Here is a 17400-nt window from a genome sequence, read left to right as displayed (position 1 = left end):
AACTGAACCAGGTACTCTGGACTTCAGTTTACTATGCTCCTGTACTAGGGAAATTGGCACATTCATTTCATTGTTATCAGTAAAATCTACCGCTGCCACAAGTTTCTTAGTTGTCCAAATTATGTTTTCTTCAGCCCTAGAACAAAGTGCATTAATACCACCCACAAACATATCAGACCACTAGGCTCCTCTTTCTATTCCCATACATTTGCAATCTCTTAGAGTCTTCTAAACCTCAGACATATGTTGTGAAAAGCAACACATCTCTTTTGAGAGGCTTTAGCACTATGGAATAGTATCATCTTCATTTGTACCCAACTCCTGTACCAGAGCTGAGGCCCAATCATCTGCCTATCATGTTAGATTTCATCTTGAGAAAGCCAGTAGAGACATGAAGACAGCTAGCCATCCTGCAGTGGCTGTCTTTCAGAAGCTACCTGCACTGTGGCTCACACACAAGCACTAATGCTCTGCCATAAAGATAAGATGTCTTGTGTTTAGGTACTTGGGGATGCTCCTTCTTTCCACCTATGTCTGAGCAAGCCGGGGCATAATGGGGGAACATACCACATCCCCGACTCCAGGCTTTCCTGGAGGTAGTTTTGGCCGGGATGGAGGCCGAGGAGGAGGTGGAGGTGGAGTGGTACTGCTGCAGGGGACCGACGGAGTGGCTGGTCGAGCAGGAGATGACGTGCCTGGAAAACAGACTGGTGTTAAACACAATGGGAGACACAAAGGGCCCAAGCACAGTCACTACAGTATGGAGCAAGGCCCGCCTATATTTTTTGGCAGTTATTAAACTAAACACAGCAGCATACATTTTTTCTTTTAATAAAGAAAAAAAAACTTTGGATTATGGTTGATGGCAGAAGCTGAGGCTTATCACCTTTTGTTGTCATGTGACACCCAGGGAAAGGTAAATCCTTTTTATTACTCTATCTTTGACCAAAGGTAGTAAATGTTTAGGATTTTTGGGTGGATAGTAGGTAGTTTTCCTCTGAACCACATACATACTAAACTTTTGATAATTTCCCTTGCTTTTTGTTTATAGGTAGAGTTTATTTCTGAGATGAAAATGAGATTTAGAATTTACAACTTTAAGGATGATGTGTAATTTTTCCATATTAAAGTTTTCTGTTTCAATTTTCCCTTTTTATTTATTTGGAAGCATGAGGTATTGAATTCGTGCCTAACATTCTAGGCGATTGTGCCACACTTCCAGCCCTTTGGTTTCTTTTTGAGATAGGATCTCACAAACTTCTCCTGGGCTTGTTTTGAACTCATGTGTTCTTGCTTTCAGCTCTCTAGTTAGCAGATTGCAGGAGTGTACCACTATGCCTGGCTGTTTTTTTTTTTTTCCTTCCTTCCTTCCTTCCTTCCTTCCTTCCTTCCTTCCTTCCTTCCTTCCTTCCTTCCTTCCTTTCTTTTATTTTTGGTGGTGGTATTGTGATTTTAACTCAGGGTCTTATAATCACAAGTTTGGCACTCTTATGAATGAGTCATGCCTCCAGCTAAGTTTTCTTTATAGAATATAGATAAGTTATAGAATATAGATAAGTTTAATATACTTTCAACTTATATTAAAGTATGAATAGTAACATTATCAGTATCTCAAATAATGGATGGAATTTTCAAAGAACAAAATCTAAGAAAGTACATTAGATGTTTCACAATTCATATGTTGAATCTTAAAAAAAGAAATACACTGAACTTAGATGATTTAACTTCTAAATGAGTCTGTTTAGAAATCTAATGGAGTTTGCCTCTGATAGACATCATATATATGTATGTATGTATAATATTTTGGTTGTATTGGGATTTAAGCTCATGGCTTTCTGCTTGTTCAGCACTTGAATCACATCTCTAGCCCTGCTTTGTTTTGGAAACAGAATTGGTGGTCTGGGCTGGCCTTAAGCCAAGATCCTCCAAATCTCAGCCTCCTAAGTAGCCAGGATTCTAGGTGTGAGAAACAAATGCCTGGCTGCCTGCAAGAATTTTTGTGGTAAAATTTGAAAGAGCCTCTTGGATTTACTTTTTTTTGGCTGTCCATGACAAGCATATGGAACACAGATGACACACAGAGGCTGGCATGCACACCAGTTAGCATACCAGTAGGGTGTCTGCACTCTGGGGCATGTCTATATCAGTCATACATCCAGGATGCATGGGAAACTACTTGGCTAAAAACTGGGAAATTAAGCCAAACAGTTCTGTCTCCAAAGTTTGGTTGCTTTAGTTGGAAACAACAAATTATCAATCCTTCCAAAAGAATTATAAGAAATTCTGCCCTAGGAATATCCAGCCTCTTTGCTTCAAACCCTCTCACCCTACCTGCTGCCTCCTTTTTGAAACTGATCATTGGAGTCCCAGGTTAGTGTTTTAGGCTGTAGATTTTCACATTCTCAAAGAGCTTTGCAGTTGACTGAAAAACCGAATTGCAGTCTGTTCTTATGTTAGAGAATCCTCAGGACAAAGTTTGTTTCTCTTGTTTAAATAATCTCAAATCCTGAGAGTATTTCTTCTTCCCTTACTTATCGCAGTAGTATGTCATTCTACTTGTTACCATCATCTTCTCTTGATCTCCATCTTCTTTATCATGGCATCTACATGCTCATATGTTTCCTGCACTCTTATATTTTATTTTCTTGGGCTACCTATACACAAGGCATTTTACATACATGACCTGACCCCCATGGTTAAGTTTGGAGATAGGTGATGTTAGTCTTTCAGTGGATCCTTACAGAGATTCGAATACTGAGATAATAGTATACATCTTTCTAACTTATAAAGTAGTTGTCACAATCAAACCTGAAAACACTCATAGATGTGTGTGCTAAACTGAAGGATGCTATAGGAATAAAGGCCACAAATGAGGGTGATGGAAAAAATGTGGCTTGATATAGAGATGTCTAAAAGGTAAAGAAGAAAAATGAGTTGTAATTCAAAAGTAGGTTGCCTTTTCTTGCCTTATGGGTACCCTTCACATACTCTTGACTGAAATGATGGAGTAATTTCCTTCTACAGTTACAGAAGATGCTAAGCAAGAGAATTAAGCAGGAAGAAAAGGGAAATTTTTGTCAAACTCTGCCTGATAGAACTCAGAGGCTCAGGAGGGGATAGGCTCAGCCTGAGGGGTCTTTCACAACCAAACCAAGGATTCTTAGGCTGTGAGGCTGCTTAGTTGTTGCCTATTTTAAGACGTGGAAGGAATATTTGTACATCTATCCTTGCTCTGATTTCCAATGATATTTTAATTTTCCCCTAAAGCAGGATTTATTTCTCACAACAGTCCAGAGAAATAAATTAGACAATTCCATTGTTTTTTCAGGTTTAATGATAATAGCCACACATGCTTTAGATTTTGTGTTAAACAATTTGGTAAACTTTGATATATTCTTGATCCACTAACTGCTCTCAACCTGACATTTTAACATAGTTTATTTGGTAACTCTTAAAAAAAATCACATAGCTATAGCTTCAATTTTTATTGTTTTCCTTTGTGTCCATTTGGTGGCAATAGGGTAGGAGCAGTGGTGGTCATTCTGGGGTAAAGGCAGAGATATAAACTATACCATTCAAATTCTGGCTCTGCTAGTCATTAGCTTTGTGACACAAATAGAAGGCTACAGAGATGATGATAGTAAAGATTGTCTCTTGGTACAATAGATACAACTAAAAAGTAAACTTCTGCAAGTTAAGTTCTTTGAGTTTTAGCTTTTGTATCCACAAAATGAAGTTACCTTTGGTAAACTCAAGTAAATTAAAAACATATGCACCTGGAGCTTTGCGAGCAACTAATAAACCTTTTACAATGATATTTCGTGGAACAAAATTACACTATTTATTTTTTAAATAGTATATATGGCATTGGTTATACACTATGTTTTCATTGTTGTTTTTTTTCTTTTTGCTGTCCTGAGGCTCAAACTCAGGGCCTGGGCACTGTCCCTAAGCTTTTGTGCTCAATGCTAGTATTCTGCCACTTGAGCCACAGCTCCACTTCTAGCTTTTTGGTGGTCAATTGAATATAAGAGTCTCATGGACTTTCCTGCACAGGCTGGCTTCATACTGTGACTCTATGATCTCAGCTTTCTGAGTAGCTAGAATTACAGATATGAGCCACCAATGCCCAGCTATATTTCTGGAACCAAATACTTCAAAATCTCTAAAACAGAGCTCTTGAAAAAAGCTGTGATGATTAGATAGTTCCAGGAAAAGTACTGCCCATCGTGATAAGTAGCCACACATGGCCATCAAGCACTTAATGACACTTAAAATTAATTTTAACTTACAACAATTAAAATTAAAATAGCCTTTAGGCATGGTGATGCTCAAATTGGGCATCACTGTTCTAAGATTTATACTTAGGAAATATATTTGGTTAATTCAACCTCATATAGCTCAAGTTCAAGTTCATTTTGTAGGGGTGTGTGTGTGTGTGTGTGTGTGTGTGTGTGTGTGGTGTGAAGGAGAAACAAAGGGATATAAAGAGAGAGAGAAAGATAGAGAGAGAGAGATCATGAATATATTTTTAAATATTGTGTTATTTTCCTAAGTTGGAAAATACTGCTCTGAAATTCTCTTAACTAACTTTTCTTTCCCCTCAGCCTCCAATATGGCTGCAGGCCAGCAAAACTCTTTTTCCTTCCTGTTCTTAGGCATTTAGCCCACTTGAGAGAGAAATGAGAGCTTTTGCCAAGAATTAGAGTCTACATTCCAATAAGGGAATGGGGCCAGCCAGACTAGGAATTTATAATTCTTTGCCATAAGCAAATTCAAGGTCTTGGACCAAATTTTAATTTCCAACTGTTTTCAGCATCAGATAACTCTTCTGATTCACAAAGCTGTGGGTGTTTCTACCCTTGATCAGTCACAGTCACCTATGCGGGGAACATATTTTACCAAATTAAGTACAGTTACCCAATTAACTAAGCAAGTATAGGAAAAGTTAGTCACATCGGGCTAACTGTCCTAAAAAGGAGCATTCATTCACTGCTTTGTTAAATGGCAACTCCTCTGTATAAGAGATAATAAAAAAAACTCCGCTATATAATGGGAAGCATTGTTTGTCTTTAGACATGAAACTGAATTGTACTGTTAAGTTCTTAAATTTATGTTCCTGACAGTTTGCAAATAAACCTAGACTTAATTATGGAGATGTTGGTGCAGAGTTTTATTTATTCATGGTCTTCATTTGCCAAGTTCAATCCTCCATTGAGAAATCTGATCATTCAATGCCAGCAAAGTACAGTGCCCTGTAGCTCAGTTATTAAAAATCAATAGTCTTTACAGGCAATATTTTAAGCTAATTTTGAATAAAGTTGTGAAGCTAAACATGAAAATAACAACCAGACTCTTAAAGATTCCAGAAAGAATACCAGAGCTCTTCCTCATTAGATCAGAGGTCAATTCAATTAAGCATCTATCTCTTAAAGTCTGGTGAAAGATGATGAAGGAAATACCGGTTATCTTGTTTTCCCCATCCTGACAGAAGATGTTAGCTTTGGATATAGCACAGTGGCTCACCACTGCAGATAGGTGGGTATTCTTTCAAATGTTTTTTCAGAAGACCAAGAGTCTAGCCCAGGAAAGAGTTGCACCCCTCTTTTAAGCTACAATGTCTTTGGGTTTGCTGCCCAATGGCTTGTCATGGGGGCCTTTTATCTCTACAGGGAAGAACAGAGCTGAGTCCCTCCCTGTAAAAAGAAACTCAAATTAAAAGTGTCACAGGCATAGATGTGGTTATTGTGAGCATCAAGAATGAGAGAAACACAAAGCAGTACATTCTGCTGATCTTGAAGATGACATCATGCAATTTAGGGTGTTCAACTAAGATTGGGACATTCTGTACCAAACCTTACAGAAGTTCCAGGAGAACATGGTAGTTAAAAACATAGACTTGAGATCAGAGAGACCTGAGTGTCAGAACTCTAAGTCTGTCACCTCCAGCTGTGTAAATGTGGCGAGAGTACTTGATATGGCTGAGCCTTGACTTTCACATCTGTAAAATGGGGAAAATAATAATAATAATAATGTACTAAGTGGAGTTCTTGTGAGGATATAAGAATGTGCATAAAGCACTCAATGTAGCATCTAATGGAATAAAACTGTAGCTTATTCTTATTATTGGAAAAATAAAAGTACTCACAGTTTCTTTTATTTTGGAACATGACCCAGAGTCATGCTTTGCAAACTTATTTGAGTATTGGATCATTTTCCTCTTTAGAGGGAGGAGGGCTGTGGGCATGCCTAATGATGCAAAACATTGCTTTTGTGAGTTATATAAGTGAGGCCACGGCCCACCATGATCTATGGCTGCCGTCATTTTAATAAGCAAAGATGCATTTGCAAACTCAGAGAAGCCTTGGAAAGCACTACACAGAAAGAGGCAGCAGGGTGAGTGAATATGAAAATACAGACAAGTACCTTCTTTCCTGTCCATTACTAGACTCAAATACCTCACATAAACGGAAAGCTAGTAGATGATGGCAGCTACTGAAAGGTGCTGAGACTGAACTCACATGTACAGGAGCAAAGACACTGAGGATGTTGACAGATGAACTTCAGCAACAGAGGAGTAAATGATATGGAATGAATGCATTGGGAAAATGATTATGGTTCTTTGGTATGTGTGGTAAGAGTTTCTGTCCTTCTATATTAGAAAACACAAAAATGTAGCTTCAAATAAGAAAAAGAAAATGTCCAATTCAGTGTGACAGTTTACATTGAGAATCCTAAAAAAAAATACACATTTTGGGTAGTCTTTGCTACCTCCCATCCTTATACTTAGAATAGACTTCAGAGCCTGATGGATGGCAAAAAGCCGAGATCAGAGAACAGGTTTGATTAAGGCAACCTTATTACATTGGAGATAAAATAATCCAAGGGTTTTTTTTTGTCTCTAAAATTTCCCTTTCAAATCTTACACCTTTTTCTCCCTAAAGAAACGAGAGGAGTTAACAAAGTGCCCCTGCTGAGACAGAAAAAAGAGAAAAGAAAAACAAAAGAGAAAAATGTAGGGCTCTTTTTCTCCCAGATTGACCTACAAAACCTAAAGCTCTATGGGCACTTGACAGAGAAATTAAACATGTGACCTGTAACCTCCTGGCTATAAATTATGTCTTTCTAGAACCTTCTTGAACTCCACATCATGACAACACAGCTTTCTGTTTGAAATGTCACTTTCTCACGGCAGGGTGGCAGGCGGGTCACTCGTGGGGGTTGGGAATGCAAGACAGAACACATCCACAGACTGGGAACATGGCGGGGAGCATTCAGTGAGCTTGGACATGCCACAGGGTCACAGGACACCCAGACCAAAGGAAGAATGGCTGAAGCCCTAAAGCCAATTGCCAGGCAAGAGGAAGGTGTTGGTCACACCACAGCAGCCCCGGCCATTCCTGGGCACACGAAGCACACTCAAGCAATAAGACGTACCACTGGTGGTCCCCGTACCACTGCCCGCACCAGGTCCAGGGGACGAAACCACAGTCCTGTAGGTGGGTGGTGGCGGGGGAGGTGGAGTTGCTCTCTGTCCCAACCCAAAATCTTTAGGAGATGAGATTGTTTCTAAGTAATCATCTTTAATGAAGGTCTGCTCAGCGACTTTCTTCTGGACTTCTTCTAAATTGAGCGGAGATGGTACATTGCGTGTAGGACCAGGAGGTCCCTGGGAATCTGAGGGGCCGGGGGTGCCAGGACGGCCTGGAGCTGGGGAGTCAGGTGGGTTGTCTGCTGCAGCTGTTGGAGATACCACTGTTTCCCTTGGAGTCAACTCTGGAGTAACGTGTTCCGGGGACGTATCAGAAAAATGGACCCACTTTTCTTCAGTGTTAATGGCAACAGACTTGGGGGACAGCACTGGGCCAAAAATGCTGTCCAAGTCATTGATGGATGGTAGTTTTTCAATTTTGGCCTCTGTGGCTGACTGGTCATTTCCTGCAGTTAAAGTAGTGATTTTAAACTTCAAATTAACTTTGTTAGTATTATCTGTATGAGGATTGGAGAAGGGAGGGATGAGGCAAAACCTGGTGAATATAGTGTCATGCCTCGGTGGGTATACTTCATGATGCACAAATAGTTTTAGTAGATTAAGACTTGAAGGTGAGGGAAGATTTCCCCACCTCTGTAGTGTGAGTGTATTTTACAATATAATTTACTCCTTGGCAAGGTAACCACAGTTGGCCATTTTACAAGCAAAGTTCTGAGGAGAATACCACTCTCAAGGCTGCTCACAGATGAGCAAGGGAGATTGCTTTGAGAAGCTGATGATGTATACAGGCTCTGGAAGTGTAAATGCCAAAGGGAGGTTGCTTCTGAAAATCTGGGCTATTGAAATACACACGATACAGTATTCAAAGAACTGATCACTGAAAGTCACCCTCAGATTTTATAAGGATTGTTGCAAGGATTCTAATATGTTAAAAATAGACAAATGTCTGGTACAACTAGTGATAATATTGATTAGGTTTTTTAAAAAAAAACAGCAGACATCACATTTAGTTTTAGGTCTTCTCTTTTGCTTATATCAGAAATGCAACGAAAACATTAAAGAAATATCTTTACATAAACATGTACAAACACACACACACATGCACATCCTCACACAACAACATACACATAGGTTATTGCTACTTTTTGGAACTGCTACATATATACAAGTTGAGTGGAGTAGAACATCACAAAATATTGTTAATTTATTTTCTCATTAAGTCTAAACTGTTAGCTTCAGAGGCATAACCATGATAGGTATTTACTTAAAGTTATGATATAGAAAAGTCTCTGTTTTGCTTAAAGATCACCATCGGCTTTTTGTTTTGTTTTGTTTAAAATAGTACCTAATTTTATAGCTTAGGCTGGCTTTGCACTTGACAGGTAGTTGATTTTAATAATAACAGAAAAAAATCAAAATTAACTTCTATTACTTGCTGTAAAATATTTGATAATAATTGAAATGTGAAGAACTGTTTTTTTTTTAAAAACAACCCTTAGATTATTCAAATTAAAAAAATACCTTAATTACTAGAAAGCCTGATCAGAGTCTCTTCACCCTTAAATAATTGTAGGCTATTAGAACTGGCTTGTTATGATCATATTTCTAGCTTGAAAAGAATTAATTTTCAAGGTCCCAAGTCTATAGATCAAAGAGATAATATTTTGAATGGCCCACAATATTTATAATTTTGTTTCTGGTAGGTTTATTTATATCTAACATAATATATGGAAACACAGAGTCCAAAATGGTTTGTACTTACAAACAGCTTTACATGAGACTCTGGATGATTCTCTATTGGGCTAGAGTCAATATATATTTTCTAAGTGTCTGTGTCTTCCTTTCTCTGCTGTTGTGAAATGCTCTGCTCTGTACTCTAGTTCCCCAGCTGCATAAACATCAAGGGATGAAAACTGCTATTGACTTCCAAATGTGACTAACAGCCATGCTATATGGGCTCAGCAACATAAAATAACCTTTACAGCTTTTTATTTGCTGTCCAATAAGATTTGGCAGATTATAAATTATTTGATTGCATAGTATTGATTTTAATACATGGTAAAATAGTAGTATTGATTTTAATAGATGGTGAAAATTACCTATTTAAAGAATCTGGCAATTCCTTACCATATTTCATAATTTTTACATATCTCTCTGCAATGAGGTTATTAAATTCTTGAGTGAGTACTAGGGAAAATGCCCACCTATAAACAGTATACTGCTAATCTTGGAAGCATGATCAGTCTTTATAATTCTAGGAAAACTTTTATTGATTCTAGGAAAAATATAGATTGTGCTTTGAGACCATTTATTTTAAAATCATTAAACTGAGGTTAAACAAAGTGAGTGGTCAACTCAACAGTTGGCTTTTTAACATTATGATTTTCCCTTATTTTGTAAGTAAATGCAGTCCTCATCATACAAAAGTATACTGAGGAAAAAATGAATTGAGACATTATTAATTTTTGAGAACCTTAAAATAAGACTTCATGTCACTTGTAGTGTTATGAGAGTGGGCCATATTGATAAGCCCTACAATTTCTAACACCTGTATGTTGAAGTTTAGGTCCTTTGTTCCATTGGCTACATTGTCTCAGAGTGGAAAAAACCCCACAGTTTACCTGGTGCAACTGGTAAGGGGGAGCCTGTTCGAGGTGGGGTGGCTGGTACATTTTTTGGAGGCAGTGGTGGAGGTGCTGCAGAGAGATGGAAAGTCAAGCATTATTGATCTTGTTCTTCTACATTACACAATGTACTGCAGAGAGGCAGATTAAAGTTTTCATTCATATACCTGCCACTGGAAATGGAAATAATATTTTTATTATATTTAAACAGTGGTACAAAGGAATTACCATTCAACAAATCAGTTTATAAGTATAATGCATGATGTCACCTCTTTCTTCATGCTCCTCCTACCTCTAAGTCCCTCCCCTCCCCTCAATTTTTCTAGTTTCATAGGAAATACATTGAATATTATGACTGCATTCTCCCCCCTTCTTCATTCCCTTATTTACATTCATTGACCCCCATACCATAAAGATGTTTTTTAAGTTCAAACATTCAAATTCAGATTCTTCTGTTGTATGAGAGTAAGAGTTACTTAAAAGAATGTCAGATAGTAACAATAGTGTAAAAATTTCACTCATTTAAATATTACTCAACAAACCTGTGCACACAACCGAGATCCACCTCTTCTATGGAAGCTAGAGACTCGAGGTAGAAATAAAAATAGTCTCTGTCCTTAAGGGACTATGAATGACAATGATTAAGTTACCATCCAGGGTGTTGTCATGGAAATGACAATAAATCAGATGGTGGCTTGTGTGAGGGCTCTTTAATCCAGTTAGATATTATTGTCTAGATTGAGTCTAGAAAAGTTTTGAAATTTTGAAATCCAGAAGCAATGTAACTTGAATCAAAGAAAGATGAAACAATTCTTTTGGTAAACAGAAGAGTCAAACAAAATCCTACAAAAAGTGTAGCATTACAGTCTCTACCACTGAGGTTCTTACTTTGTAGACAGTGATTGCTGTTTCAAAAGGTATCATTTGTTCTTCTTCCTTTAAATATGTATTTTCTTTTTTTTTTTTTTTTGGGCCAGTCCGGGGCCTTGGACTCAGGGCCTGAGCACTGTCCCTGGCTTCTTCCCGCTCAAGGCTAGCACTCTGCCACTTGAGCCGCAGCTCCGCTTCTGGCCGTTTTCTGTATATGTGGTGCTGGGGAATCGAACCTAGGGCCTCGTGTATCCGAGGCAGGCACTCTTGCCACTAGGCTATATCCCCAGTCCTAAATATGTATTTTCTTGTGATTGTCACGTTTGGTAGATTCAAGATTCACATTATAAGGTTTCACCATAATAAGGTATAGTTGTGAACCAATGTGCGATCCATTCTTCCATATCCTAAAAACGGAGTGAGTCTGGAGGAAATGGAACTGGAAAGATTTTGCCAATCTTCTCTACCAGCACACTATAGGAATTGTGCCTTTCTGTAATCCTTCTTCTGTCCTCAATACTTCATTTGCTTTTAAACAGCATCTTGTTTTTTTGCACAATAAGCATGTTTGACAACTCTTCTCCGAAAGTCTAGGAATATGTGGTTCTTAATCATAGCTATTAGCTACACAGAAGAGCCAATCAAAGATCAAGTTCCTCATTAATTGCCACCATACAAAGTCGATTAAGGACATAATCAACAAAATATTATGCAATAAATAAAATATCATGAAGCTTTTTCTTTACATGTGGTGCTGAGGAATCGAACCCAGGGCTTCATGTATGCTAGGCAAGCACTTTACCACTAGGCCACATTCCCAGCCCTTGTTCTTGCTTTCTAAGTCATGCTTTCCGTACAGTTGTCTGTTCTCTGTAGCCTTTGTTGTTTTGGAACAAGCAGAGATTCTATCTGATTATTTACCTTTTTAGTCTTTGACAGCCCAGTGCTCACTTGTGAAACTGAGTTTCTTTTGCTCACCTGCTAAACTGAGTTAATGAATGAATGAATGAGTCTGGGAAATGTCAGAAGACATTCCATGACTTTGCTTCATTCTGCTGTTTTATTTCTGCTTCTGCTTAAATAAGCTTCCTTGTCATCCTAGCTCTAAAGACTGTTAGAACAGCATCTCTTCTCTTCATATTGTATAGTTGGAATGCTGCTTATGTATACCTTGTAGGAGCTGTCTAATTTCACTATACAGACAGACAGTAAAATGAGTCATTTATTTTTCCAGATAGAGCGGACACAACTTACTTCCAGGGGGAAAAGGCCTTGTTAACTTTGGCGACTCCAGACTTGGATTCATTGATTGGCCTGTACCCCAGATCTCAGGCTGATCTAGAAGACCTAGAAACATAGGAAGAGAATGTCTTAGAGTAAGTTCAAATAAAAATTGCCCTAGACTCTATCTACCTACCTATCTATCTCTATCTATCTATCTATCTATCTATCTATCTATCTATCTATCTATCTATCTATCATTGATCCAAATTTATTTTTTATTAACTGTATACAGTTGTACAAAGGAATTTTAATTCTACACATTACTTTACACTGACTAAGATGTCCTAGAAATTAGAGCTTAAAAATTTCAATTTCAATTTGTGCTCACAAAATTCTCTCCCACACAAGGAAGTAATTTTTATGTTGTCTTATATAGGACAGTTTATTTAGGAATATATATACATATATACATACATATATATGTATATATATTTATATATATATACTGCTCCTCATTTTTCTCTAGCTAAAGTAGAAACAGTGTGTGGGGTAGGAGGATACAAACTAATTTAAACTTTTCAAAGTATACTGTGCATTTTTCTTTTGGTAGGTGATTTAAGGCCATTCTAAATATTAATACACATACAAGTTTCATTTCTGGTGTTCTTGAAATTTTAGATTTAAACCCCATGGACATTCGGTTTGTTCTAAGTTGACTTAAATTCTGCTGAACTGTGCCTCAGAACTGAAAATGCTTGGATTCTATGCAGTAGTTCCTGGATTTAAAGGATGTTCTAACAAGTTTTTTTTTTAATAGCATGATAAGGAGAACTAACTTTTTTGAGTGCCTGATACATATTTTTAGGAAACCAGAAAAAGAAATAGGTGCTCAGACATCTGAGGTAAATTTAGGTATTGAGTCTAAGAACATTGAACTTCACATTTTTTTCCCTCTGATATTTTCTTGAAGTGCAGTGGTCAGTGGGCACATAGTAGCCTTTCTCAGAAAGAACTGTTGTATTTCACCACAGAGCCCAGGCTGGAAAGTCAGTCAGACCTGGAATCCAATTAGCCTCTAGATTTATAAAATCTTAGGCAAATCATTTAACCCCTCTGAGCTTCCCTCCTGCATTGTAAAGTGGAGATAGTAAAAACAACCTCAGGAATTACTGAGAACATTGACAGAAATAATAGATATACATAGACTGTGTCTAGAATGTACATACAGCATCTAACACAAGGCTAGTCACAGTTGCCATGTCTTTTAGTTAGCATCACCATGTGGTTGGTATTATGACACTTTTAGGAGAGGAATCTAAAATTAGAATGGTTAATCATTAAGTAACTTGTTGATAAAAAAGTAATGGAGCTGAGATCTCACCCAGGTAGATGGACTCCAAAATACAGATTCTTGTCATCTAAGGCCTTTTAAGTGACAGATAGGAGAATAAATCAAAAGGATAGTGAGTAGACAGGAAACTGCAAGGGTAGATGATGTGGAAATCGTGGGGTTATGGAAGAACAATCAAGGCAAACTCATTGGTAGTCTAGGGGTGCAATCTCTCCGCTTTATTACAGGCCAAAGACGATCATTGCTCTGTTTTGCTGTGCAGCAAAATTATTCTCCTGCTTTCAATGTGGGATACCACTTTAATTTCTAAGAAAGGTTTCTATTTTTCATGTATGGTTTTCATCTGTAAATGGAATATCTTAAATAGGCAGATTAAGTTTCAATAAATCAAATCCCCTCCTTGGTCATTAATTATGTTATTAAATTTAAGACTAACCATAGATAGGTTAGTAATACAAATGATAACCCCACTGCAAGGTCATATTTGTGTAGGGATCACTGAAGGAGTATTAGGAATTTGAAAAGGTATTTTACTCACTACATCACTGAAACTATTCAGGTATGGCTGAGTTTCAGCTGTTTCCTTCACCCATTCTCTATTCATATTAAGAGTTTTAGCCACATGACACCAGTTCTCTCCAGTGGGAGAATCTCTTCTAGATTTTGCTCTTAGGACAACTGGCAGTCAGTTCTTTTTGCTGCCCCCACCCCTTCCTTCTGATTGGGAGGGAATGAGTGCTGAACAAGCCCCCAGGACTGATGGTAACTGTGGAGCAGGGAAGAGCTGCCCTGTCCTTCTATGCAACTGGTAATAAGAATCAAATAAAACCCCATTCTTTGATTTATTAGACTCTGAGGATTTTTTTGTTTGTACTTTTGTTTTACTGTAGTTTAGCCTACTCATTGTTTCCTAGTTTGTGCCCTTACTATTTAAGAAAAGTCTCCCAATGGGTCCTAGAAAGACACTGTTTTGTTGCACCCTAGCATTCTTAAGTCAAATCACTTTTTATAAAGACATTCTATATTATCAGATTGAGTTATGGATATATAGGCATTGGATGTAAATACATTGCAGGAACAGGTTATATCCCTTTTTATAAAGAGGTTAATTTATGCCTAGTGTTTATTTATAGTCACAAACATGACTGATTTTAAAGGTTAAACACAAGTTTAGAAGTAAATAATAGACATGACTGACAGCAATGGAACAACGAAGGTATGTCTCCATAGCATGGTAATTTCAAGTTGCTAAGTGAAGTCACTCAATGTCCCGAGCCAGCAATCAAATGGAAACCTCCGCTGAAGAAGTGGAAAAGAAAGTCAATGCAGAAGAGTTAGATCCCGGGGTCAGTGACTATTATGGGTGCAGAGGTCTAACTCCATTCATGCTCCTGCTAACACCTCACATGACAGCTGTTTGTCTCATAAAGCATGATAACTATTTGTGCAGATTTGTATTATTCTTCTCACTGACCTATTTTGAGGAGTGAACTTGTAAGCCATTAGCTATTTCTAGAAATAATCCTAAAATACCAGAGGTGTGCAAACTAAAATTCTATTATTGACAGAGCATCTAGATTGGAGTTTTTCTTTCCCATAGAGGTCTCATGATAGATTAGGAATATACCTTAAAACATACCCATTTACTTTAGATAGCTTGCAGTTCAATGAAAAGAAGAACAAATCTATAGATGCTTAGTGTCTTCCCTACCTTCTGTCTTCTGTCCATCGAAAGCTGATTCTAATGGTGGGCCAAAGAGGGGAGCAAGGGCCACAGTATCATCAGGAGGCTTTTTGCTAAATCACACACAGTAAGGCAAATTACAGAGAGAAGGCTCAAAATGTAATGCTCAAGAAATACATACATGCTTCCCAATATTGTTCTTGGTTAAACAATTGTGTGTATTTACCTATGTATGTGTGTAAATGGTTTCTGTAAGTCAAGGAAGAATAATATAAAAATGCAAAATACATTATTGGAGTTGGCAGGAGATAAGATCTCTAGTTTTCACAGGAAGACCAAGGTACTAGCCCAGCAGAAATTAGCTGAATGAGAAAAATATTTCAAACTATCATATTTCTCAATACCTAGAGGAGATAATATCAGAGGTAATAGATTGTAGCAAACCTCATTTCTGTCCTAAACTTTCAAAACCATTTATATGTATCATTATATCTACATCTCTATAATTTATACATATATAATATATAATACATATATGTGTATGTATGTACGTATGTATGTATGTATGTATGCATGTATGTATGCATGATGAGCTCTCTATCACTTGAGTCACACCTCCAGCTTGGCTTTTTGTTGATTATTTTGAAGTTGGTGTCTCATGAACTTTTCAGCCCAGACTGTCTTCAAATCATGATCCTTTGGATCTCAGCCTCCTGAATAGCTACAATTATAGGCAGAAGTCACTGGGCCCCAGTTAACATTTACATGCTTTTATATTTTAATTATTTTTCTTTTGAAGCAGGTCTTTCCTATGTAGTGGAAGCTAGCCATAAACTCTAGATCTTCTTGCTTCTGGCTCCAAAGGGCTGAGATCACGGGTATGGACCACTATGCCCAGTTTAAAACCCATTAACAAGGGACATATTACCCAGGAAGTTTTTTATTTAAATAAGAAACTGGGCTGTCCAGCTTCTAATTTATCCTGCCTCTCCCACCCAATGGTCTAGTTATAACCTCCTAACATTCCAACCCAGTACATCTATCTCAGAGAACAAATATTGAGATATCAGAGGAATAGGGGGAGTTCAGCCAAACTTTTCTTCTTTCTCCTTCCTAGTTACTAATCTGTACTGATTTTTAAGAAAAGGCTGGGTAACTTTCTCTATTTCTTCTCCAGATTCAATTTCCCTCATTCAGCTTACTGAGTGTGCTGAGATGTAAAATGTAAAGAGGAGAGGAAAAGGCTGAAAGAATATATTCCTTTCAGATATACTGTGAAATAAATATTCTGCTAAAAGGAAAAAAAACACCAAAAGAATAGATTCTTTTGGTATGTGACAGGTAGACTGCACCATGAAATTGAATCCAACTAAACACACTTCTCCTCATAGTTAATATGACTATATCTTAGATCAGCATTCCAGAAACCAAGAGATCTCCTTACACAGAACTTTGATCTTCTCCTTAGTGAGAGGACTGTACATGGTGATGGGCAGTTACTTTGGATAAGTGCAGGCTACTTTCCCAAAAGTCTCCCTTGGGCTATACTTAGGAGAAATGATAACATCTTTAGACCATACTGTGGACTTACATAGACATAGGTAGGCCCCTCATTATCATGAGCCACAAATTTAACCCAAAAGGTATTTGCTGAATTATTCATGATGCCTTACACAAAACACAACCAGTATCTTTTATGCTCACCTTATAAGTTCTGGAGTTGGAGTTGAACGCCTGGGTCTTGCTACTTCTTCACCTGATGCACAGGACAAAAGGCCTTTTTAGGTGTATTTTTACCAGTCCCTCCTGGTGTGTCAAATGAACTATGTTTGGGACTACTTAGAGATTTAAGCCTCAGCAATCAACAACTCAAACCCTCTTCTCTGGCAAGGAGACAAACATATATTTGGCATACTAAGTGGCTTTTTCCCCTCTGGCATTTGTAAAACTTCATTAACCAAGGAGCTACCTCAAACAAGCCATCAAATAGAAACACAGCACCCTGATGAGCTTAGTGGAATCACATGCCAGTTCTCAGATGTCTGCTGCCTTGGCTTTTCTGTCTCTCAATTATCATAGAAGAATAAGCCAGGCCATGTGCACATAGCATGGGAATCTAACATTCTCTGCCTTTTATTTTCCTGAGAATGCCAAG

General features: G+C 37.7%; 1 protein-coding gene across 19 annotated transcripts in view; it reads right to left on the bottom strand.

Annotated features, from left to right (window-relative positions):
* Sgip1 (SH3GL interacting endocytic adaptor 1) overlaps nt 1-17400 on the bottom strand; it is a 180586-nt gene that overhangs the window by 42948 nt on the left and 120238 nt on the right. For 10 of the 19 annotated variants that reach the window (XM_048351505.1, XM_048351504.1, XM_048351510.1 and 7 more), the window contains 6 exons: nt 16950-17001; nt 15273-15358; nt 12241-12333; nt 10114-10188; nt 7438-7938; nt 568-695 (listed from right to left, as the gene is read on the bottom strand). In XM_048351505.1, the coding sequence (XP_048207462.1) occupies nt 568-695; nt 7438-7938; nt 10114-10188; nt 12241-12333; nt 15273-15358; nt 16950-17001 (935 nt within the window). The remainder of the gene's footprint in view (nt 1-567; nt 696-7437; nt 7939-10113; nt 10189-12240; nt 12334-15272; nt 15359-16949; nt 17002-17400) is intronic. The other 9 variants (XM_048351523.1, XM_048351519.1, XM_048351520.1 and 6 more) reach the window with 1 other exon arrangement.

Source organism: Perognathus longimembris, chromosome 7 (genome assembly GCF_023159225.1).
Source record: "Perognathus longimembris pacificus isolate PPM17 chromosome 7, ASM2315922v1, whole genome shotgun sequence".
In the NCBI taxonomy this organism is placed as follows: domain Eukaryota; kingdom Metazoa; phylum Chordata; class Mammalia; order Rodentia; family Heteromyidae; genus Perognathus; species Perognathus longimembris.
The sequence above is the reverse complement of the archived record's forward strand: the minus strand, read 5'-3'. Positions and strand labels throughout refer to the sequence as shown.